The sequence below is a fragment of the Phaenicophaeus curvirostris genome, chromosome 2, assembly GCF_032191515.1.
Source record: "Phaenicophaeus curvirostris isolate KB17595 chromosome 2, BPBGC_Pcur_1.0, whole genome shotgun sequence".
Lineage (NCBI taxonomy): Eukaryota > Metazoa > Chordata > Aves > Cuculiformes > Cuculidae > Phaenicophaeus > Phaenicophaeus curvirostris.
The window spans coordinates 24,372,184-24,398,263 of NC_091393.1; the positions used below are offsets into that span (position 1 = coordinate 24,372,184).

The 26,080-nt window shown below is 37.2% G+C and overlaps 1 protein-coding gene across 1 annotated transcript in view; it reads left to right on the forward strand.

The window, feature by feature from the left end:
- CSMD1 (CUB and Sushi multiple domains 1) overlaps positions 1 to 26,080 on the forward strand; it is a 1,116,699-nt gene that overhangs the window by 1,058,881 nt on the left and 31,738 nt on the right. The window contains exons 55-59 of the mRNA XM_069851527.1: positions 12,375 to 12,563; positions 16,056 to 16,229; positions 21,167 to 21,349; positions 24,264 to 24,440; positions 25,465 to 25,644. Of these exons, the coding sequence (XP_069707628.1) occupies positions 12,375 to 12,563; positions 16,056 to 16,229; positions 21,167 to 21,349; positions 24,264 to 24,440; positions 25,465 to 25,644 (903 nt within the window). The remainder of the gene's footprint in view (positions 1 to 12,374; positions 12,564 to 16,055; positions 16,230 to 21,166; positions 21,350 to 24,263; positions 24,441 to 25,464; positions 25,645 to 26,080) is intronic.

Consider the following 26,080-nt stretch of genomic DNA (forward strand, 5'->3'; position numbering starts at 1 on the left):
AGTGGCTGAGGATTCTCTCTGTTATCTAGAATTTTTTTTCTATTCTCGTGCAGGTGGGGTAAAGCTGGACTTCTGCCTTACACTCAGTGCTTCTTCACTTCATTCTTCCCTTCACTTAGTATGTCTTTCTCTATAGCAATAACTTTTCTTCAGTGCCTTTGTTCTATCTCTTCCATCATGAACTGTAAGAATCCACTTAATCATGTCACCTACTGCTAGTCTGTTGCCTCACTGTAGGTCTGTATTACAAAGCACAGTATTGCCTAGGAACTGTAATCAATAAATATTTAAATGTTATTAAAATCAATGTGACTTAAGTATGTATCTAATTAACAGCCTGCAATAGTAGTCAGTATAGGGAATGGGTAATTGCTTTTCTGCACTGGATTGTTTTTTAATGTATGGTTTGGGAGAACGTGATCTCAAGTTAAAAGAAGGAGTGGGATTCTTTTCCATCTTTCATATCAGCTAGAATTTTATTTATCATACAATTAAAACTGTAAATATGACTCATATGTCACCACTTTTAATCTTGTCTGAGAAGTTACAAAAATGTAGATGTACAAGAAGTAAAGCTTCAAAGCTGAGTTTCAGAGCATTGGTTGAACAGAAAAACTCACAATTAGTGGGAGAAAAAGAGGCTTGGTCAGACTAATACAGAAGTGCTGAGGTGTGATCAGCCTTGAACTCCAGGTTGACATTTAAAGTGTGTGAAAAAGAGATAGGTCATAAAGCTTGCAGCTTCTCTAGACTCAGGGTGATCAATCTGGAAATCCATGTTGACATTTAAATGGTTTGAAAAAGAGATGGGTCATAAAGTTTGCAGATTCTGTAAGAAACCCTGTTTTGGGGTTCTACAGAGGAATATACTATCTAAAGTAACAACAAATATTGTAAGTAAATTTGTGCACCAGTCGATACCTATATGTAGTGAAGAGGGAAAAATCAATATCCACTTCAGTTTAAGCATACCAGAGTGATTCTGTAACATTGACCTAATATATGCATCTCTTGTCTAGAAATTTTGCAGATTTTATTTCAATTATATGAAATTTTAAAATGTGATATTAATTGTCTTGATAGCTGGAATAACTTTTTATTTTAGATTAGTATTGTGGGTTGACATTGCTGTCAGTATGTAGAGGTTTCTCTCTACCATCCCTTTTTTCTCACCTTTTTCTCTGCTCCACCATGCACCACATTCTCCTTTAACTTTGGTGTTACCCCTGTTGTTCCTCAGTAATTTTATTATTATTATTATTACTGCTACTACTACTACTACTACTAGTACTCTTCTCCTCTGTCTGTGGTGTTTTCTCCTGTTTCCTAAACATGTTTTCAGAGGAACACAAAACTCGTTCATGAACTCAACTGTGACTTGAGGAGATAATGAGAGCTGGGGAGCTTCAGCCTGGAGAAGAGAAATCTGAGGGGAGCCTTACAAATGCTTATGTAAGGAAGGGTGTAAAAAAATCCAGCCAGACTTCTCAGTGGTGCCTAGTGAAAGGTCTGCAGGCAAAGGGCATAAACCAAAACATAAGAAAAAGCTTTTTAACCTTGAGTGGTCAAACACCTAAACAGATTGCCCAGAGAGGCTGTGCAATCTCCATTCTTATAGGTATTCAAAACCTGACTGGACAAAGCCCTAGGCAAACTGCTTTGGCTGTAACTTCCAGGTTCAATTATTCTGTGATTCTGCATAATTTATAACTAAAGACTTTGACAGAAGCATATGGAGAATCTTGCTGAAGTGTTATATAGTTTCTCCAAACCTATTTCTCTGCTGATATCACTGGTTTAGGCTATTATGTAGCACAGAGTTAACAAAAATAAGCAGACTGCAAGCTTTTCAGATTAAAACACAGTCTCACAGATTAAGGTAAAATGGAACTGAATTATGAGACTGTACCCTAGATCATCTGACCTAGAGAAACTAGATGGGTAACTAAGGTAACTCCTTAACCATCTCTGCATGACTCTTGAGCCCTCAAAACACGCTTGAAGCTACATATAAGTAAAGAGGATACAACCATTTTCCTCAAATCAGATGAATACTGAAAAAAAGAAAAAGTACTTCAGGGACTGAATATTTACTCCACGTATCAACTGGACACTCTAAGATATTATCCAAATCCTGCAGTCCTGAAATGTTAGTGTTTCTAGCCTGAAACTATCAAAGCTTATGCTTGACACCATTAAGAACCATAGCTGAAACAAAAGGAAAATATGGGGTTTTGCACATTCCTGTCTAAATATTCCATCTCAAAACATATAGATAACTGGAATTTTCTCGAAAAGAACATGCCCCACATATTCCCAGAGAACATCTCTACATTCAGCTACGTAGTTTAATTCTACACATATATATGGGCAGAGGAGTCTTCTCTACCGTAACTGCCTTCTTGTGACCTCATAGCATAATCACATTTACATCATTTCACTGGCAGCAGAATTTGATATACCTTTAAGATATCTACTTCAGTAAATTCTGTATTTTTGGACTAAATGCTGTGAAAATTGTTTTAACATTGTTATGATAATTGTACTTTTTTATGATATGATATCATTTGGATTAAAGGATGAATCTGGGTAGTTCAGAATTACTAGAGATTCTTTTTGGCAAAAAGCCTTAAGTAAAATAAATATTTAATTGTATTATTTACATGAAAGAGGAGCAAAAAGTAATTATTGGTTAGATTTAGATATAAAAAGTGCATTTAAATGATGAGATCAAGTTGAAATGATGATTTTACATCCATAATTAAAAAAAAAAAAGTCAAAATTCTGTCAACTAAATGGCTTATATTAAATTTACTCTTAATTAATTGTTTGGAACTTACCTAAAGCGAGTAATAACACTCTGGAATATGCCTTTCCTTCTAAAATTGTTTTTTATCTACAGGGTGGAAAGGATTCATATTAAAGTTCATTGTTAGTTATGAATTATGAATTTGTGTACAAAGGAAGTAAATCTTCCATCTCCTTAAATATGCTGCTGGGAAGGGATTGATGTTTCTGGCAAACCTGTACCATTTAATTCGGAGATTTTACATATGACCTTTCTTTGAAATCTCGGTTGAGTTCACTTGAGTCAATAATGAACTTGGTTTCACTTTACTGAGACTCTGCATGCAGTTACTACAAAATATAGATTACTGCCTGAAGCTATTGCAGAATATTATTTTGTTTTATTTTATTTTATTTTGAAACTGAGCTGTTATGTATGCACGAGAAACCTTTATATTTTCAGAAAACAAAGCCAAGCAGTTCTCAGGCACTTTTGCAACTATACATTGCTTATATCTGTTGTTTCAATAGAAGGTTAACTGATAAGTAAGTGGCAGTAAATGTACTAAATAAATTAGATGAGGGGTTTTTTTCCTGAAAAAAAGTATTGTGCACAAAAGATAATACTGGTTAGTCTAGAACCATATAACAAAAAACTTGTATGAAACAAAAGACCTGAATATATTTGCATATTCTAAACGCACAGAACTGCTTTATATGGTATTTATCCCCTACTCCAGAATACCATTATTCTGATAATTTAAGAATTATTTAATCTATTCTGGCAAACTGTTTTGGCACAGCAAGTAAAAGCCTTAGTCCCTTAAAATGAACACATATTTTTTAATATTGGATTTTGGATCTGTCTTCTGAGGTAACATAATCATTAAAACACTTATGTCTTGGAAAACTCATGTTCCCGCTGTTTCTTTCACAAGCCAAAAAATGGCATGTTGCATGGTTTGGATACTTTGTGAGATAAAAACCACAGTATTTTGAATTGTTGATACAATATAAGGTTTAAAATATATATTTAATCATATATATATTAAGATTTGTAATAGCCTTTTCTGGAATGTTGAGAATACCTTTGAGATAATTTGTGAGACAAGATGTTTTCGTCCCTGTGTGGACTCTGTCTTTGCCTTTGTTTATTTGATAAAGAACTTGAGATGGGGTCAGTTTACTAGCCTTTAAACAGGAATCAAACAGCATCAGAATGATTATGACAGCCAAATCTGTTCTTTTCAGCAAACTTGCCTGAGTAGCAAGCACTTAGTGCAGCCTGAATGTGTTACCCTATAACTAGCTATGAAAACATCACATTTTCCAAATATGTTCATTATGGATTTCTTTTCCGTTTAGCAGTATGGAACTGCTTTGTATATTGTCTTTGGAAGCACAGAAAGCCAATCTCTGTACTTTCTACTTTCCACAATAACACTTAACCATCAAAATGAGAACTGAATCAAATGGTGTCATCAGGGCTCTGCACTCCTGATTGCTCTGCACATCATTTTTCCATATATTATACTTGACGAGCTGCTGTATTAAACACCACACTTAACCACATTTTCTATATTGCAATTGTTTTCAAGATTTTCTTATTCTAGGTTTTTGCTTTGGCATCAGATAAACCATCTTGCCACTTGCTGCCAGTTCATAAGGTAGTATCAGATTCACAACTATGTCAGGAAAAATGTGTATGCTTTTCTATTTTTCTCCTCAGAATCTGTTGCACCTTATAAATGAGTTTTAAGAGCTCTCCTCCTTTTAAAAAACTAGATATTTTTTATTGGGAACATATGTTTGGCAAAGTTGCAGAGTTTTGAGCTAGCTCACATTCTCAAGTTTATATGAATAAGTCCAGGCTATCTGTTAGTAATAAAAAATTCAAGCCTCTCCTTGTTCATTTATCCTGTTTTTATACTGAATTTCTAATTTGAATTTTTTTCTTTCTTTCATCTCGCTACTGAATCTTGAGAAGTTTACTTAGACTTTTTCTTTTATCAAGTAACTACCATACACTGTCAATTTTGTCATGTTTTCTTTAGTGAATATATCATTTGAACCAGAGGTAATATGTTCCACTCCTCCACTGACAAGAAAAATAACTTTTCTGATGACAGCTGATAGAAGGGTGGGAAATAGTGAGACTAATGACCTATTCTTCTCATCTAAAAATAAAGTAACTCCAAATTTAAGCTGTTTTCCACCTCTGGTGGTATCTAGGATTCATATAAGCTAAGAGAATTGTGAGTTTTGTTCAGTTAATTTTTATCCCAGAATCAGAGGTCTTTGTTGTGACTTTTGCATACTTAGAATGTTAGCTATACCTTGTCTATTCATGTTGATAGCACGTTGATATCCTTCAGGAGGATAATTAGAGTTTGACTAAGCTTCCTAAAGAAGTGAGATGCCACTGGAGATGACTTACAGTGTCTTACATATTTACCTCAAACTGCTAAAGTTGACACAGGACTTAAAATTACTCCTCTCTGGAGTGGTACCGGCCTGAATATCAGGCAAAGACATCTCAAAAAGTAGTAGAAACATCACTCACATGTAAAAAACAATGCTCTGATTAAGAAAAATCTAAAGAGAAGGTCTTTAACACATGCCACCAGAATTTGTACTATTATGACAAAAATTATTGCATTGATACTACTTGTACATAAATGCCTAGAAATTAATCTACATATAGACAACACATCTAGAGAACAATGACAAGTAAGTATATTATCTTTCTGATATATCTGCTAGTGGAACACCTGGGTTCACGCTGGGGGTGGAATAGGAAAAAGATACTTAATAGATACCCAAGAGATGAAAAAACGTGCTTTTTAAATCAGTTAATCTGATGCTACGAAGAAAAGTGTAGTTTTATAAAACTGCACTAATTCAATCCAAAGCTCAAAACAATAACTGCAAGTTCATGGAATTTCTTTTAGAAAACTTATTACTCCATTTTCATTTTATTACAGAATTAGTCATAAGAGCACTTCCAATAGAAAGAAAGGTCACATTTTTTGTAGCAGTGAGAGAATGTTTGGCTGGCTGATGTTGTGCCCATCTACAAGAAGGGTCGCAGGGAGGACCCAGGGAACTACAGGCCTGTCAGTCTGACCTCAGTGCCAGGGAAAGTCATGGAGCAGGTGATCTTGAGTGCTATCATGAAGCACATGCAAGAGAACCGGGTGATCAGGCCCAGTCAACATGGGTTCACAAAAGGCAGGTCTTGCCAGACTAACCTGATCGCCTTCTATGCCAAAGTGACTCGGCTGCTGGATGAGGGAAAGGCTGTGGATGTATCTTCCTGGACTTGAGTAAAGCCTTTGACACAGTTTCTCACAGCATTCTGCTTGAGAAACTGTCAGCCTCTGGCCTGGACAGGCACACACTCTCCTGGGTGGAAAACTGGTTGGATGGAGGGCCCAGAGAGTGGTGGGAAATGGTGTGAAATCCAGCTGGAGGCCAGTGACAAGTGGGGTTCCCCAGGGCTCAGTGCTGGGTCCAGCCCTGTTCAATGTCTTCATCAATGATCTGGATGAAGGCATCGAGTGCACCCTTAGCAAGTTTGCGGACGACACTAAGCTGGGTGGAAGTGTCGATCTGCTGGAGGGTAGGGAGGCTCCAAAGGGATCTGAACAGGCTGGACCGCTGGGCAGAGTCCAACAGCATGAGGTTTAACAAGGCCAAATGCCGGGTCCTGCACTTGGGGCACAACAACCCTGGGCAGCTACAGACTAGGAGAAGTCTGTCTAGAAAGCTGCCTGGAGGAGAGGGACCTGGGGGTGTTGGTTGACAGGGACTGAACATGAGCCAGCAGTGGCCCAGGTGGCCAAGAAGGCCAATGGCATCTTGGCTTGGATCAGAAACGGCGTGACCAGCAGGTCCAGGGAGGTTATTCTCCCTCTGTACTCAGCACTGGTGAGACCGCTCCTCGAATCCTGTGTTCAGTTCTGGGCCCCTCACCACAAGAAGGATGTTGAGGCTCTGGAACGAGTCCAGAGAAGAGCAACAAAGCTGGTGAAGGGGCTGGAGAAGAGGAGGACCTTACGAGGAGCGGTTGAGGGAACTGGGGTTGTTTAGCCTGGAGAAGAGGAGGCTGAGGGGAGACCTCATTGCTCTCTACAACTACCTGAAAAGAGGTTGTAGAGAGGAGGGTGCTGGCCTCTTCTCCCAAGTGACGGGGGACAGGACAAGAGGGAATGGCCTCAAGCTCCACCAGGGGAGGTTCAGGCTGGAGATTAGGAAAAAAAAATTCACAGAAAGGGTCATTGGGCACTGGCAGAGGCTGCCCAGGGAGGTGGTTGATTCACCTTCCCTGGAGGTGTTTAAGGGATGGGTGGACAAGGTGCTAAGGGGCATGGTTTAGTGTTTGATAGGAATGGTTGGACTCGATGATCTGGTGGGTTTCTTCCAACCTGGTTATTCTATATATGGCCACTGGTAGTTCTATATTCTATACATATGGCATGTTAATATCAATGGCAAAAAAATTAGAATGCAGTTAAAAATTTTTTCATCTTGCAAGCGAATGAATGTTAACAATATATTTCATTGAATCTCTTGATGTGAGTTAAGGCTTGTTTATACAAATTATTAGTGTTAATTTGCACTATTACCAACAACATCTATACGACATTAATTACAGTGAAAATTTCCTTGGTTTATATTCATCAGAAACATGATGTAATGACTCTTGATTTTGGAATGATTTTAATAATGTCTATAAAACTACAAACCACTCTGCTTTGTAAACAAATATTTTAGTTTCATGGTTTACCTGGCCAGAATTTCTATGATAAAACTATTCTCTAACTAGCCCTCATTGAAAAAAATAGCAATTAAAAAAATCTGATTCTCATGTATTTGAGACTTTTGTAAAATGAAGTTTTAAGCTGAGCAGTTTTGGGGTTTTTTTAATTTATTTTATTTTGGTTTAGTTTGGGGTTTTTTTGCTTTACTTCACTCTGAAGCATATTGTTGACTTTGCATTGAACTTTACGGAAGTTGCACAGACTGGCAATTTTGTAAATGTGCTTTCATGAGTAGCGCCTTCTTTTATTATAGACAGTGTTTCTTGGAATTTGTCACCAAGCCAGTGTGAAATCTCTATTCTTATTCAGTCTTTATGCATCTTCTATATACCAACATTAATGCAAAATTTTCCAATAAAAAAGTTTAAAGCCAGAATTAGATATGAAATTTTACAAAAGAAACTTAATATTGTTTCTGTTAAAGTAAAAAATAGAAGAAAAAAGAGAGAGCGAGAATGAAAAAAAATGAGATGCTGTGGATGATGTACTTTTTGATGATCGTTCAACTTTTTAACTGAAAACTGCCTAAAGGACTCTGACACAGTCTTTTCACTTCTTTGTCCTCAAGGGTTTGAATCTACTCAGTGTGAGGTTCCAAAGTCATCAGAGCAGACGTAAAGCATTCTCCTGCTTTTCTCTGCAGACTATATTGAGAGTGCCAGAATTCATTTCCCATGTAAGCCTTGACAGCTGTCATTGAGAGAAACCAATCTCCGTTTACTCTCACCGTGATTTACAACAGAGTCCCCAGGGTGAAAGACAATCAGGGAAACTACTGCCTTCCTTCTGCAAGCTGGCCAAGTCAAATTCTTTTCTAAAGTATTCCTTCCTGCAGCCCTTCTTAGCAACGGCACATCTCTAGTTGATGTTGAACGGCATGGCAGACATAAATTTATTTACTTTCTAATTTAAGGGATCCTGTTCTCTTGCATTATCATTTGATAACACTTCATGTATAATGTAAAAAATCTTTTGCACAGAACATATGCTTAAAGTCTGCATTCAGTAACTTCTGTAGTTTATTAATCTCTGAGTTCGTTAAACAGGTACTACTGATACAAGTATGAGAATGCTATCACACAGACAAATGATACTTTGGAACTGTAATATATTCCTCAGACATTCCATTCTTCTACTCAGCATGGAGAATTAAGTTTTTCTATTCTCAGTATTCTGTTTCAAAGATAATTCAGTTAGAGTTGTTCAGGGGCAGATTTAGGGTAGATTTAGCATATCTTCATGAGACAATGGTCACTTTTCCTAATTTCTGTTACAGGCTTTTCAGCAGATAACTTGTCAGGCTCACTCATTAAACAAAAGTTTTATTTATATAGTCATATTTTATTTTCTTTTATTTTCATACTCTCATCTGTACTAGAAAAAGAGGGTAGCTGTTGTGAAGGCTTGTTGTAAACTAAAACTAGCGAAAGAGTCGAGTAATCCATAGGATTGGAAGGATTTAATATATATATATGCATATTTCTTTATGAATGTGCAAAACCTGCAATAGATGTGAGAATTTCAAATATTTTTCAGATTTTTCTTCTATTTCAATACAGTATTCTCATATTAAATTCAAAGAATTTGGCCAAATAGTTTCAGTGTTCTGTTTCAACTAAGCAAGCGTATATTAGAGTGCAATAACAATTATTTTCTTTAAATTAAAATGGAAAAAAGTTTTTACTCTTTTTTTGTACACATTCTAAAATGTCATTTCACTGCTTTTGACTTTCACAGTAGTTTTATCTCTGCAGTTTTTCATAACTTTAAGCTTTCAGCTTCATCACCTTAATCTAGAAATAAAATCAGCATTCAACATCATGATTAATTAAATAGTACTTGCCAACATTCTGGAGTTCTCATAACTTCCAAATAAGATTTGCACATGACTGATAATCCATGAAGCCATGGCAGGTTTCCTGCATTTTACCTGTTCTTAAAAGTTTGTGCCTATAAGTTCCTAGTATCCTTCTCGTTCCAGAAAAAGAGAATAACAAGACATCTACTGCTACAGCCCATTCAAAACTTTAGGCGAGGCATTAGTTTCCTCTCCAGAGCAGCCCTATCTTGCAGATAGTGTGTGATAATAAAGAATGTATCAACAAAACCAGGTTTTTTTCACAGTAAAGCCATTGCAGAGCATTTATTATGTCTCACGTAGACTTTCTAGAAAATGACTTTTTTAAATGGCAGTGATAGAAACACTCTTCCTTAGCTCCTTCTTAAGGCTTTATGCCAGAGAACAGGTGCTAGTGTTCTTTACTTCAAATTGATACAGATGCAGCTTAAAATGCTAAGGAAAGTATATATACGTGTAGAGAGATTGAATTTAAGGATGCATTTGTACAAGATGACCTAGAACTATGGAGAGGATGCAAACTAGTTCCAAAAGCAGAGAATTTACAGCAAAACCTACACAATGCTAAACCATGTCTAATTGGCTAAGTAACAGGGTTAATTGGGATGCAGCGTGCATTGCTTCTGGGAGCTGTGCTAGTTTCTGTGACAAAGAATTGGACTGTGAATACAGACATATGAGCTCATTCAGCTCTAGCTTAATACTTCAGTAGGGCTTCGTGTCAGTGGGCTGTGTGTTTTACAGTCTTCCACTTATGTCTCTGTTCTACAGTAATAGTTATAGGACCTGTGAAAGAATTAGACTTAGTTGAAAATGATTAGTAATAATGGAAAGAAGCAGGAACAAAGAACAAAATATTCTTTTTTTGTTGAACGTAAAAAGAATAGAACACTTTTGTCCTAATAGTGCTCTCAAACAGAGGTCCCAAGAAGCAGGAATTTTTAGAGTTCTTCAAAGGAAAAACAGGGAGACAGACTTCCACATTGAAATATTTCACAACTTCTAAGAATCAGGGCATTTTTAGGACTTTACATTTTCCTCTTTTTATGGGACAGAAAAAGAGTCAGGAGGTGAAAAGGTATTTGTTTCCATCAATGAAATCCAAGTGTAAACATGCATATATTTAAGCTGCCGACATCTGGTTTATGTACAACATTTATAAGGTTATAATGCTGAATTTATATAAATGGTGGTAGTATGAAATATAAGCTGAATTGTTATAACGCAAGCTAAATGTAGCTTCTGTAGTCAATTATTTCACAGGTTTCACCATAAAATAGAATGGAAATAGTTTCATTTAAGATATTCTATAGTTTTATTGTTCCTTGGGAAAAAAAAATAACCAAAACAACATGTCTCTTGCATTAACCATGTCTGTTCATCACTCTAGATAATGCTGTACCAATGCTTTATGTACATTGTTGTAACACTTAATGTTTTTTAAACGTAGTTTGCTTCTCTGTGTAACATAACTTCAATGTTTTTAATAACAAGCAGTAGGTAGCAAACAAGTTTGCTTCATGCCAAAGGCTGTTCACCTTCTTCCCACACCCCCAAATATTACTACTAAAATTTTTTATGAAGGAAAAATTTGGATTCATATTCTTTATACCTGGGTATATGCTTGTCTAGAATCCATAATGAGATTGAAAGCATGAACATTTAATACTTTTAAGATTATGCCTTTGAAAGATAAAGAAATAAAAACAATTTTAATTGGTTTTTACCCAAAAATTGAATTTTAGGATGTTAGAATTTCTTTAAAATCCTGATGGTTTTTAACTGATTGAATGACATGTTCTTTCAATAAATGAACGTTGGCAAAAGCTGACTTGTTCTTCTGTATTAGATAATCATTAAATTTAATTTATACATATGATAGAACTTAAACTTCTGAAAAAAATGTGATTCAAGTGTAAAAAAAACACTGCATATGTATGTCATACCTCTTAAATTATAGTGGTACCTGATGTTCTTCTCTAGTAGTTTATTTTTCATTTAAATTAATTTGAACTAGGTTATAGACTTAAAAGGTGGATTCCTGTCACTGTTAGATAAGCTGTAATTTATAATACTAATAGTATTCTAAGACCTTTTTTATTTGTACGATTATGTCTGTGGTGAAAACAGGGAAGGATGGAGGAGGCATTTATAACTTTCCAGACGGTTTTCACGTGAATAAATAGGAAGGTTGGGAGTTTGCAGTGGAGACCTCACTATTTCATCATAACCTTCTTCCATCATGTTCACTGCAGGGTATAAAATGAAGGATCGTGGAGGGCGGATATACTTTATATTAAAACTAAAAAAGTCATGACAAAACTCATATTTTTTATGGTTTTAACTGCTCTCTGGAAGATATCTTCATGCTTTTTGTCACTTACCTTCACTTCCTCTCTGCACTATCAAATATTTGGGTTTTCACCTTCTCTTCTTTTCTCTTCTACACTTAAATAGCAAAACAACATTCTTGTTAATGTTCATGCATTTTTTTTTCATTACAGGAAATAAAAAAATTAAAATGTTCAAGTGTTATTTTAACTATGTACTGGTTTGAGTTTAATTTGATTTCCTTCACATAAAAATTTCATAGGAGACCAAACTAAGCCTACAAAGAGAATGATAAAAAATTCCTCCAATTTCTCCTTTATGTTTGAATTCCTTGTGTATCAAAGACTGTTACCAGACCTTGAGTAAGATCATAATATTACTTTCAAAACAAAAAGATCTAGAGACTTACTTAGGGGTCAATATATGTGATATTTAAGTCAAATACAACACACAAAGTGCATCAAATGGACCACAGTCTTGAACTACTAGTGAAGTACCAAATAAATCCCTGTTACTCTTTATTTGTTTGTGGCAATGCTATTGTGCATCAGTGATGAACACTGTTTCTCTTGCAGTGGTGAACTGTTCTGATCCTGGCTTTGTGGAAAATGCAATTCGACATGGACAGCAGAATTATCCTGAAACTTTCAAATACGGAACAAGTGTGGCATACCATTGCAAGAAAGGTTTTTATCTGTTGGGCTCATCTGCTTTGACCTGTAAAGCTAATGGTTTATGGGACAGATCACTACCAAAGTGTTTGTGTAAGTATTCATTCAGCTGGATTGATATTAAAGAATGGTGCATGAATTTTAGTCATGCTATTAAAAAAAAAAAAAAGAATAGCTGTCTATTAAGGAACAAAACTGGACGTTAGGATCTACAGGATTGGGAAAATGTGGCTGGAAAGCTGCCCAGCAGAAAAGGACCTGTGGGTGCTGGTCAACAACTGGCTGAACACGAGCCAGCAGTGTGCCCAGGTGGCCAAGAAGGCCTACAGCACCCTGGCTTGTATCAAAAATATGTCCAGTAGGACTAGGGGAGCAATTGTGCCCCTGTACTTGGCACTGGTGAGGCCACACCTCAAATATTGTGTTTAGTTTTGAGCTCCTCACTACCAGAAGGACATTGAGCTGCTGAAGTGTGTCCAGAGGATGGCAATGAAGCTGGTGAAGGGTCTGGAGAACAAGTTTTATAAGGAGCCATTGAGGGAACTGGGGTTGTTTAGCCTGCAGAAGAGAAGGAAGGGAGGAGACATAATTCTGTGCAACTACCTGAAAGGAGGTTGTAGTGAGGTGAATGTCAGTCTGTTTCCCCAAGCAACAAGCAGCAAGCAATAGAACAAGAGGAAATGGCCTCAGGTTGCTCCAGGGGTGGTTTGGATTGACTGTTAGAAAAAAATTCTTTACTGAAAGAGTGTTGAAGCATTGGACCAGGCTGCCCAGCGAAGTGGTGGAGTGCAGGCGTGGCAATCTGGGACATGGTTTATGAGGTGTGGTGGTGTTGGCCTGACTGTTGGACTCGATGATGAACTTCGAGGACTTTTCCAGTTTCTGTGATTCTATGATTCTGTGAAATTGTGCAGCTCAGTAAGAAAACATTCAGACACAATGTCAGGCAAACTGTCATTATTAAAAATTATTTTAGAGGGAACTGTAGAGCTATTACTTAAAATGCTAGTAAGTTAAGATTAATTTCCCTTTTTGGTGTATTGTTAAGTTATCTGAAAACAGTTAGGGAAATATAAAATTATTATTTGTATGTTATCACTTAGATTAATAGTCTAAGACCATTAATGTCTATCTCAGAATTATTTTCTTCAGATCTATTGAAGGATGTCTGCGAGAATTTATTTATGAAATGTGTAAGGAAATTTTGCTCAAGAGAGTCTGCTCATAACAACACTTCATACTTTCTACATCATTTTTTTCTTTGGAGAGGGGAAAAAAAAACATTTTAAATAAAAAATGACTGCATAAAATTGCTCATCTGGCAAGAATATTTTACTGATACAAGCACGTGCATCATCTTTTGTATCTTAGAAAAACCATTATGAAATTTCATGTCTCAATTCTGTTGGTGAACCCTTCTTGTTTTCAGGACTGTGGTTTCAGTGTGAAGGAGAACTCCTCACACGAGGAACAGAACTGAATGGAGAATTTAAATCACTTGGAATACCTACACAGCTTTCTACATCAAATACTTTGGAAGTTCCATAGTAATTACATGACTTTCTGGTTTCAGGCAAAGCTGGAGGAAAATTGCAGATGTTCATCCCCTCAGAATAGGAATTCTTGACTGTATTGATTGAGGCCGTGGGAACTTTCACAGGAGCCTGGGAGGTGTCATCATTCCTCAGTTGCCTACTGGATTAGCTAGTGCTAATTTGCTTGTTGATGGACTGAAACACTATCTGAATCCTAAATATCACCAGGACAAATTTAACATTCTTTCCCCTAAGAAATACTCAGAGAAATGAATAGGGCTTTTTCTATGAGAAAGATCTGTTTATCTATTCACAGATAAAATCACTTGAAGTCTTTTCAAGTACTATGAGAGAGGCAAAATTTTCAAAGGTTATCTGCTATAAACTCTTTTTTCCCAGTTTAAGATTGCTTTTGGTGATAGGGAAAAGTACTTGGAGAAGCAAGTGAGGTAAATTTTGAACCCAAAGTGGACACAGTGTCTACCATAAACAAATCTAGTTCAAGGGTCAAAAAGTTGAAACACATTGCTTTTTTAATATGCAAAACCTATGAATGTTGTTGCTTAAAAATAGATGCTTCTTTTCTTCATAAATGGGAAAAATTTTATGCCAGTCTCTACAAATCATTATACAGACACATTAAGTTGACCTATGTATGATCTTCTTCCAAATACTCTGGTCATCCATAACACCTCCTTTTAAAATTGTAACAGATCTAGCATTCGCGTTGTACCAAAGCAAAATCATTAAATTAACCTGTCTGGATGAAAAACCAAACAGTGTTTTTTAATTTGGCAGCAATGTTCAGCCAGATCAGTGTCCTGATTTAGTTTACCATTTGCTACATGAATGCTTAAGCCAGCCCAAAGAAAAGAAGAGAAACACACAGCAGTTAAAGGGTGGTGGTCTGGACCATGATTTTTGGCAGAAATCCATGGTGCAGTCAGTTTGACATTATGATGGCATCTTTAATAACAGAAATAATTTTGATGTCTGTCAGGAGTAATAGTCATCATAGTAACATCTTTTTTTCTTTCCCTAAAAATATATTTGACCCTTAGATCATTCACTGAAGTAAGTCATAAAGCTGCTCAAGTTCAACTGCTCCCGCTCAGTGTTGCTTGTTGTGTAACTGTTCACTAAAGTTATGTAAAATTTATTTTCTTCGGGTTTCTTTCTCTCTACTGGATGACCGAAGTTTTACAGAAAAAGCATTCAGAATCTGATTTCTAGTTCACCTTAAGATGTCTTATGTTTCCTTATATAACAGATCTGAACTACTTGTTTGCAAGTTACTCTGTACCAAAACTGTTCACAGAACCACAGAGTCACAGAATGGTCAGGTCGGACGGGACCTCTAGAGATCATCTAGTCCAGCCCCACTGCTAAAGCAGGTTCACCTATAGCAGGTGACACAGGAGCACATCCAGGTGGATTTTGAACAGCTGCAGAGAAGGAGATTCCACATAGTTTCTGGGCAGTCTCTTCCAGTGCTCTGTCACCCTCAAAGTAAAAATGTTTGTCCTCATGTCCAGATAATTTTTATTCAGTGATCTATTTTTCTCTTGCTCACTTTAGTGTAACGTATTGCCATGATACTGCAGATTAACTTTTATTTCTTTATACTGCCAAAACTATATCTGTTTATTTTATACTTACTGTTATCATATCTGCAATACGTAAGCACATTTCAACATGAACCTTATTTGGTTACTTATTTCCCAGACTTAACAGAAATAATATGTATTATTTGTAGGGAAGGAAAGTAAATGGAAATGAATGAGGAAAGAGAGCTCTGTGTATTTTCAGGGAAAGACAAATCTGGATAGGTTAGTTTTCAAATGTATAATAGTTTTATATTTAATCTTACAAATGACCAGTGCCTATCAAAAAAGGAAAACTTAAATATACGAAGATGTTGAAATACAGAGAGAAATTTATGTTGTGCGATGTTTATCTATATGAACCAGCCTCATATTTAACAGCTGTAATAATTTTTTTTCTGTGTCATGAAGAAAATTTATACTATTTTTGCCCTTTCCTCTGTCAGCCATTTCTTGTGGACATCCCGGGGTACCTGCCAATGCGGTTCTTTCAGGAGACAAATTTACATATGGCTCGATAATTCACTATTCTTGCACAGCGGGTCACAGGCTCATAGGAAATTCTACTAGGGAGTGCCAAGAAGATAGCCACTGGAGTGGGACTCTCCCTCACTGCTCAGGTACTTGTACCAATTATCATTCAAATGTCACCTTGTCATTACATAAATAAAGCTATTCTCAAGCAATTTATAGCTACAGTCAGCAATTTGTTTAGTTTCTTTTCCAAGTATATTTTACTTTCACCAATAACCACTCAGCTAATTATAGCAATTTATTGAGTCATTCCCATATATTGTCTCATTATCTTTGTCATTACTTTGTAACTTTACTCCTTAGCTCGATGCTGTAGTTGTATGTTGCAGTGTATAGAAGCCACAAAATACTATTTAAGACCTGTTAGAGATCTGCTTAACACGTATTAAATGCACGTATTAAATTGTATTTTTATGAACAGTGGTTTGTGTAAACAAAGGTTGTCACTTACAAATATGTTGATTAAAAACCACCACAGCAAAGGTGCTAGATGGTAAAGTTCATACATTATGTTTCTCTTTTCACTTACAGAAGTACTATTTATTAGTGCCACAATGTGCAAATACCATAAACCTCAGCAATGTTCTTAGTGCTAAGTACGTTACAATTCCTGACAGATTTAAGAAGAAAATTTCCTAATGAGAAAATTGTTCCATAATTATACATTATAGAATCTTCTTATACTTTCTCTTCGACATACCCACAGTTGGGCTGATCTGATTCAGTGTGGTTCTGTTCTAATGTGACCTAAGTTAAATAGATGTAAGGTACTTAAATTCTGAACGTTGAAAAAGCTCCGAAGAAGTGCTCATTGAGAAACGTCTATTCATAAGTTGATTCTGCAAGAATGCAAAGCAGGATATGAAACACTGAGGAAGGGAAGAGAATTTAAATAACTGTTTCTTTTTTGTTCTCTATTGCTTAAAGAGGGGGGAGTTTTCTTAAAGTTTTCTTACTAGACCTCACTGCTCTCATGGTCTCTATGCCTAGACTTAAAAGGAACCTCTACGAGACCAACATTTGGATAGTTTCCCTGCAAAACTGTCCTTTTCTTGCCTATCTTAAGTATACATTTATATCACTTTCCCTTTTTTATCCAAAATAAAGCTCGATCTGAGATTGTACCAAGAACAATTTTTTTAAAGTGAGAGCCCTCTAGTGCTGCTACTCAACATATCGCTCCTCCAGGGAAATTCCCATCTTAGTGGAGAGAAATTTTAATCACTACTAATTGAGACTCTACAGATATCAGTCATGAATATGATAATATTTTATAGACTTACAGATTTTTTAAAACATTGAAGACAACTGTAGCCCTATGTTGTGGAACTCATTCATTGTTACTGAGGCAGAATTTCATTCTATAAGTTTGAACATGATATGACACCATCTTGACAGCAAGGTGATTTCCCAGGAAAATGAGAAATCTATCTTTGCTAACTCAATTAAAAAAACCCCACAAAGCCTCCCAAACAAACAGCTAAAAGAATTTAAAAAGGTGCCTCATTCCTCCAAGACGTTTAGAATTATAACTACTCTTTCCATGTTAAATATTCAGATTAATCTATTAAGAAAACAATATGAATAATTTGTTTTTATAATGTTACTGAAATGACTGTGCCCTGGACAACTGAGACAGCTGATTGGTTTTATACTTAAAGGATATGAAAAACAGTCCCAATGTAATCCTTGAAACCTGTAGTCTGTTTCTGCAGGGAATTTCTTTATTACGTATTAATACATGTTTGAATGCATGATGGTGTAAATATGATCTTGGCATTTGTTGTCACCTGGGACCTATTGCAGTGATGGACACTTGTATCTTATCTGAGTTAAGTGATAGCTGAGAATTTTTTTAAGACAAGTCACACTAATTTTTCAGTAATGGGTACAGAATCATTTACATTGCTAAATGAAATAAAGGTCGAGAACTTCCTAATACTACTACTACCTTTGTCTATACCTTTTAACTATAAACTAGCATGGCCTCAGTTTAAAATTTCTCCAAGAAAAAAATAGTAAGTCCAAGAGAAAAATTTGGTCATTGATCTGGAATAATTACCTCAGAAAATTCCCAAAGCAAAGTGAGAATTTTAGAATCATAGATCCTTCTGAACTGAACAATTTCTGCAGTCTTTGCATGAACCACATATCTGCTTCACACTGTAAACATGCTACAGAGGTTGTCTAAATCGCAGCCCTCATGTTGAGTCACACATTTTAAACAGAGAGAAATGTCTGTGAAATTGTAATGTATTGGAGTGAGGAGCAGCAGAAGGAATCCAGAGACCACATCTGGCCTACTGATTGAACAGTGGCAGAGCATAGGTCATGGATGCTAGTGCTGGGTGGAAAACTGGTTGGATGGCCGGGCCCAGAGAGTGGTGGTAAATGGTGTGAAATCCAGCTGGAGGCCAGTGACAAGGGGGGTTCCCCAGGGCTCAGTGCTGGGTCCAGCCCTGTTCAATGTCTTTATCAATGACCTGGATGAAGGCATCGAGTGCACCCTTAGCAAGTTTGCGGACGACACTAAGCTGGGTGGAAGTGTCGATCTGCTGGAGGGTCGGGAGGCTCTGCAAAGGGATCTGAACAGGCTGGACCGCTGGGCAGAGTCCAATGGCATGAGGTTTAACAAGGCCAAATGCCGGGTCCTTCACTTGGGGCACAACAACCCTATGCAGTGCTACAGACTAGGAGAAGTCTGTCTAGAAAGCTGCCTGGAGGAGAGGGACCTGGGGGTGTTGGTTGACAGCCGACTGAATATGAGCCAGCAGTGTGCCCAGGTGGCCAAGAAGGCCAATGGCATCTTGGCTTGGATCAGAAACGGCGTGACCAGCAGGTCCAGGGAGGTTATCCTCCCTCTGGACTCGGCACTGGTGAGACCGCTCCTCGAATACTGTGTTCAGTTCTGGGCCCCTCACCACAAGAAGGATGTTGAGGCTCTGGAGAGAGTCCAGAGAAGAGCAACAAAGCTGGTGAAAGGGCTGGAGAACAGGCCTTATGAGGAGCGGCTGAGAGAGCTGGGGGTGTTTAGCCTGGAGAAGAGGAGGCTGAGGGGAGACCTCATTGCTCTCTACAACTACCTGAAAGGACGTTGTAGAGAGGAGGGTGCTGGCCTCTTCTCCCAAGTGACAGGGGACAGGACAAGAGGGAATGGCCTCAAGCTCCGCCAGGGGAGGTTTAGGCTAGACGTTAGGAAAAAATTCTTTACAGAAAGGGTCATTGGGCACTGGAACAGGCTGCCCAGGGAGGTGGTTGAGTCACCTTCCCTGGAGGTGTTTAAGGCACGGGTGGACGAGGTGCTGAGGGATATGGTTTAGTGTTTGGTAGGAACGGTTGGACTCGGTGATCCGGTGGGTCTCTTCCAACCTGGTTATTCTGTGATTCTGTGATTCTGTGATACTTGATCACCAAGACTATTATACTCTTAGAATTGTCCTCAGAATGGTTTTCATCCATCCCAACTAGCACTCCAACAAGCAAGGCACAAGTACTTTACAAGTTAGCGAGTACTCGAGATCAGGGGACAGGACAAGAGGGAATGGCCTCAAGCTCCACCAGGGGAGGTTTAGGCTGAACATTAGGAAAAAAGTTTTCACAGAAAGGGTCATTGGGCACTGGCAGAGGCTGCCCAGGGAGGGGGTCGAGTCACCTTCCCTGGAGGTGTTTAAGGCACGGGTGGACAAGCTGCTAAGGGGCATGGTTTAGTGTTTGATAGGAATGGTTGGACTCGATAACCCAGTGGGTCTCTTCCAACCTGGTGATTCTATGATTCTGATTCTGTGATTCTCAACAGCCACTTTTGAAGTTGCCTCTCTGCTTTGCAGAGTGAGTTTAACAGTATAGATGTGAATATATCAGAATATATCAGCTGGCTTCAAGATATTCACACTGTTTGCAAGCATGTATTTAGACAAGGAAATCTAGGTCCAAGTTCTGTAGGACAATGCAGCAAGGGCAATCTGCTCTTGAAGAAGCTAGTGCTGACCAAAATGGACAGAACTGAAACCCACAAGTTAGCCTTGAGTTCAGGAGCTATGTTATGTTCTCCTTTTATGAATAAGCGTGGTTATATCCCAAGTGTCTGTCTCAAACCTGCTAATGGAAAACTTTGTGCTAAACACATGATCATTCTGTCTGACTTTAGAGAATATTCATTTCTAAAATAAAAGTTTATTTTTTCTCATTGTTTTGCTCTATTTATTCTTTTGTCCAAGATTTTGTCCTTCATCTGAGAGCTGTGCCTGTGATGAGAGACATGTGTAAGAAGAGACAGACTTCACTCTGTGGAATTTATACTTATTTTAAAAAGCCTACAAACCATAGTTTTAATAGAAAATCAGTCTAGATTTACAACTTGAAAATGAAGAAAAAAAAGATAACGTTGCTATGAACCACAATTTAGACACTGAGAGATATAGGGGAGAGATAGTTTTTAGAAAATTTATAATAAATTGCTGATAGTGAGACAGTGCTTCCTTGGACATCTTGGGTAACATTTCTGTAGCAGCTGCTTTATCTGATAAGAGAGTTAACTGGTACATCAGACCTATGAGGACATGTTTGAGAGGTCTGTTTCGAAGCATCAGATAAAGAAAAGTATCAGGTGTCCTTTCCATTCTTGATAGGCACAGAGAGCCAAGTATCGTTTGTTTTTTATTTTGGATTTAGTAGCAGAGAAGTTGAACAATAAAATACAATGTGTAGAAAGCATTATTTATGTAAAAAAGAAGACAAATTTGTTGAACTTACAAAAAAATAACAGGGGTGCTTCCTGTGTTCATAATTATCTTTTATCTTCTATTTAAATAATATTCTGTGTTTAGGTCTGCATAGGTCTGAGATAAGAAGTAGGCTAAAAAAGACATTATTTTCATCTTTGACTTCCATGTCAGGCCCTCACTGGGAGAAAAAGTGGGATTAATTATAACAGAAACAATGAAATTAGTATTTACAAGAGATTATCTTCTCTCCCACTGCATTTGTCCTCTCTGCAATAATTCCACGCTGTTGTGTTTTACAGGAAATAATCCTGGCTATTGCGATGATCCAGGAGTACCAGCTCATGGGTCTAGACTAGGGGATGAGTTCAAAATAAAAAGTCTGCTGCGTTTCTCGTGTGAAATGGGTTATCAGCTGAGAGGATCTGCCGAACGAACATGCCTGCTCAACGGCTCCTGGTCAGGTATACAGCCTGTGTGTGAAGGTAGGTATTGATGTGACACCATCAAATGACATTTACTAATGACATTTTATTCTTTAATCAAAAAGAAAATTTCTATGCCAGAAATATTTATTCATATTACTTTGCAGAAATTTGATAAAAGGCTTTGCAGGCAGATCACGTTTTGCTTGAAAAACTAACTTTAAACTGATAGACTTTAGTAGTACGTGTTTAGAAGATGATTGTGAGAAAATAATTCTAATTAAACAAATATTGAGCATGAAAATAGAGACTAGACACCTGAGCTAAATGTAAAATTAAATTTCCTTTTTCACCTCTATGAGTTCAAGTTCCAGCCTTCTGAATTTTTCTCTTCAGAATGGAAAGTTTTATACATAAAAAAGTGAATAAGACTTCATTGAAATGAAGGCATTTATGTATTATTCCAAAAATTAGGAAGTGATCCTTTGGCTCTACTCAGAACTACTCAGTTATGGGCTCCTCATTACTAGGGACACGGACTTAGTGGATAGAATCCAGCAAAGGGCCATCCAGGTGATGAAGGGGCTAAAGCATCTCTTTTCTGAGGAAAGTCTGGAAGACCTAAAACTATCCAGTCTAGGGAAGCTCAGGGGGAATCTTATCAACTTATATAAATGTCTGAAAGCAGAGTGCACAGAAGATGAAGCCAGATTATCTTCAGTAGTGCCAGGTTACAGGACAAGAGGCAATGGGCATAAACAGAAACACAGGAGATCTGTATCTACATCAGGAAATATTTCTCTTCAGTGAGGCTGACCGAGTACTGGCATAAGTTGCCCAGGGAGGTGATAGAGTCTCCATCCTTGGAGACAATGAAAAAACATCTGGATATGATCCAAAGTAACTGGCTTTCAGTGACCCTACTTGATCAGACTACCTCCAGATGTCCCTTCAAATCACAATCATTCCGTGATTCTTTGATTGTGTGATTCACATAAATAGGACAACAGGATAAATTGAACAAAGAAATTATGAGGCAACGTAATAAGTAAAACAAGTATTAGTACTACTGCGAATATTGTTTTATAGTTAACTCCTTTCAAGTTATCATTGTCAAATGCTAAACTTCCACAGAATTGTTGTCTTCACATAAATACCATTAATATCTTTAGCTTTAGTGAACGCATCCAAGCTTTCCTAATGCAGCTCAGTGTTGTACCTTGACTGGTATCTGCATGTGGTTTTTAATTTATTTTATTAGTATTATCATAGCATCGTAGAATGGTCTCTGTTTAAAGGAACATTTAAAAACAATCTAGTCCTAGAAGCCTTCTCTTCTTCAGGCTGAACAACTTCTTTCCACCTTTCTTCAGAGGAAAAGTGTTCCATCTCTGATTATTTTGTGGCCGTCCTCTAGACTCACGCTAACAGGCCTTTCTTGTGCCTTTCTTGTGCTGGGGCCCCCAGAGCTCGATGCAGTACTCCAGACAGGGTCTCAGAAGAGTGGAGTAGAGGGGAAGAATCACTTCGCTCAACCTGCTGACCATGCTTCTTTTTTATGCAGCTCAGGGCATGACTGGGATTCCTCCAATTCTCTAAGGAGGAGGGTGCAGCAAAGACAAAATATTGTATAGTGACTGTAACTGCTCATCCTCTGTCCACTTTGCACTACTTGTGGGGCAGGTAAAGGAGCTGGAAGTGAAGGAAATAAATAAGTACTGGGAAAGAGGGAAGGAAAGGTGGTGTTCTAACTTTTGGCTTTTTGTTGCTATCCAAATCTATTTTAATTGTCAATAAATTAAAGGAATTGTCCCCAAGCTGAGTTTTGCCCACTGTGGTAATTGGTAAGCCATTTCATTGTCTATATCTCAACCCATGAGCTTTGCCATCATCCCTCCTGAGAAGGGGGCAATGAGTGAGCAGCTGAGTGGGCATTTATCTGTTAGCCGAGGCTAACCCCCTGCAAAGTTTCAAGACATTCAGTTTAATCATGCTTATATTTGTTCATATAATTGCATTAGAATAAATCATTTTGCTTCTGTAGAGACCACACTTATTTGTGCTGTAGGAAAAGCGGAAAAAGTTGCCAGCTCTTGAGAGCTGTGCAAGAGCCAGTTGAAGTATGTCCTCCCAGTCTTACAAACCACTTCATGCTCTGTGAAAGACTGAAGGGGAGAGTTTAATTTTGATGCACGTTTCTTATTAACTTTTCATCAACCCTGTTGATCTTTTAACCTCAGGATAGATTTCATTCATTCCTATGAAAGGGAGTATCCTCTGTCTAACAGTGGAATACTATCATACTTTTGCCGCTTTCCTGTCTCCCAGAATGGTCAAATAAAGATGATTTAGAGGAAAGTTGTTAGAAAAATTCAGTACAAGTAAACAAATCCTTCTCATGATCGCTTGATCCGCTGGAAAAGAAAAATCACTGGACCCTCACAATTAAACAACATTTAATCAAAGTAAACGGTCAAATCTGGGATGTATGAAGCTGAAATATAATTATTGTTTTAATTTATAGCTACAGATGCCAAAAAGATATGGGACAAATACAGAAGGTCTGTTCTTTTCTTGATTCAAAAAAAATAAATTGACAGGAAGATGATAATTTTCTATTTATACATTTTTACAATTGAAAGACAAGATATGAGAAGAAAAGAAGAGATTAAAAAAAATGTACTTCAAAGGCAAAACAGAGGCACAAGTCTTTCAGAAAGTCCTCAATGAGCTTTCTTCTCCCCAGTGAAGTGGAACAAGGAGTGCAAACAATGAAAAAAACCGAATGCAAGTAAAGAGATCATATCAACAAAGAGAAACAAGATATTAACTGAAGACTATACCTATTAAACATTGTCTTAATAAAATCTGCTTTAGCTTTTTTAGTAGAAGGACTATTGACTGATTTCCTCCCCCTATTCACTTAGCTACCTATGATGGAAGTATTGATTTTTTTTTAACCTTTTCTTCACAGCTGTATCTTGTGGGAACCCTGGCACCCCAGCAAATGGTATGATAATATACACCGATGGAATTTTATTCTCCAGCTCAGTGATTTATGCCTGCTGGGAAGGCTACAAAACTTCAGGGCTAACCACTAGACATTGTACTGCTAATGGGACATGGACTGGCACTGCTCCAGACTGTACAGGTCAGAAACAAACCTCCTTCCCCTAAAGCTTTAAGGTAGTAAGTCAACCAGCCTTCAGGCTGAGAACAATTATTTTTTTAGATAAAATAGCACATTTTTTACCCTTTCATCTGTCTTGCAATACATGAGAATTTTACATATTGAAAGGCACATCCCCTTTTAATACATGCTGGATGCTTCTGGAACTATCTTTTGGGGATCTATATATGGGTAAATTATCTGTATTTCTGTACCTCATGAATGTCAGCATTGCTGATAGAACATTATTACTAAGAACAGGTGTCCCTTTTGAGTTTTCTTTAGTGTTTTTGATTTGTGGGGTTTTTTTCTTGTTGTTTGGTGGGTTTTTTTCTTTTTTTTTTTTTTTTGTGGCTTATGTATTAAGTTCTGGTAGTTCTAAATCAGTTTGTACCTAACTGAATACATTACTGTGCCCTTTTTTATTCTGAGCCAGATGAGTCAGATCTGGCCTCTAACCATACTGCTAAAGATCAGGGAGCAGGGACATCATTACATTTTATCAGGGAAAGTGAGAGGGGAGCAAAAAGATGCTACAAGGCCAGCAGGGCCAGTGGCATCACTGACAAGGCTAGACCCACAGTGCAGCAGTATAGGGATACAGGAAAAAAGAAAAAGAAGAATTTAATAACTCTGCTGGAATTGCATTGCACCATCAACATTAGGTATAATGTGTCAAAGATACCAGCATGAAGGAAGGAAAAGACCTGTCAAAACTGCTCGAACAGTCTGAGTTAATAGTAGAGTGTACCAGGTAGTGTAATTAAGGAACACAGTATTTGGGCCATGTGGGTCATGCTATTGAAATGTCTCAAAAATATGACGTTTTAGCTATAAATTAATGCTTACATTTTTGATTTGGTGTGAAATATATTAATCAGAATTTCTTACTTTTTTTTTGTACACTGAGCAAAAAGCACGTTAGCTAAAGATAGTTCAATGTTCCATTAAAAAGTTTATTGAAAATAAAAAATAATCAACCTTTTTTTCTTCTTTCCATCACTAGTGATCAGCTGCGGAGATCCAGGTGCATTAGCAAATGGCATTCAGTTTGGAAATGATTTTACCTTTAATAAGACAGTCAGCTACCAGTGCAATCCAGGATACCTGATGGAGCCTGCTGGTTCATCTACCATGCGTTGTATAAAAGACAGCTCTTGGAACCAGAGTAAACCAATTTGCAAAGGTATCCTTTTGTAATTAAATAGGTTACAAATGCTATTTTGATATTATATGTGAAATTCACTAATCATATCTTTATTTATTTAAAAAAACTGTCAACATGTTCTCTGGAACAATAAACACGCAAATGCAATGTTTAGATAAGTATTTGTGTAAAATTTGTATGTATTTTGCACTGTGATATAATGATGTGGTATATTATCAGTCAGAAGAGTGACATTAATGATTACAATAGCACCAAATCACTCTGCAATAAAAATTATCAGAGTGCTCAGCTTAAAATGCTAAGAATGTAGTACCCATTTTCTTTTTTTGAGTCCTTTCATCTTCAATTTGATGGCCAGAATTCTGTTAAGGGATCCTGCAAACCAAACTTCCTATAAAAGATTCCCTTGTTGCAGTAGTGTAGCCATCATAAATAGCTAAAAAAGACACTTCAC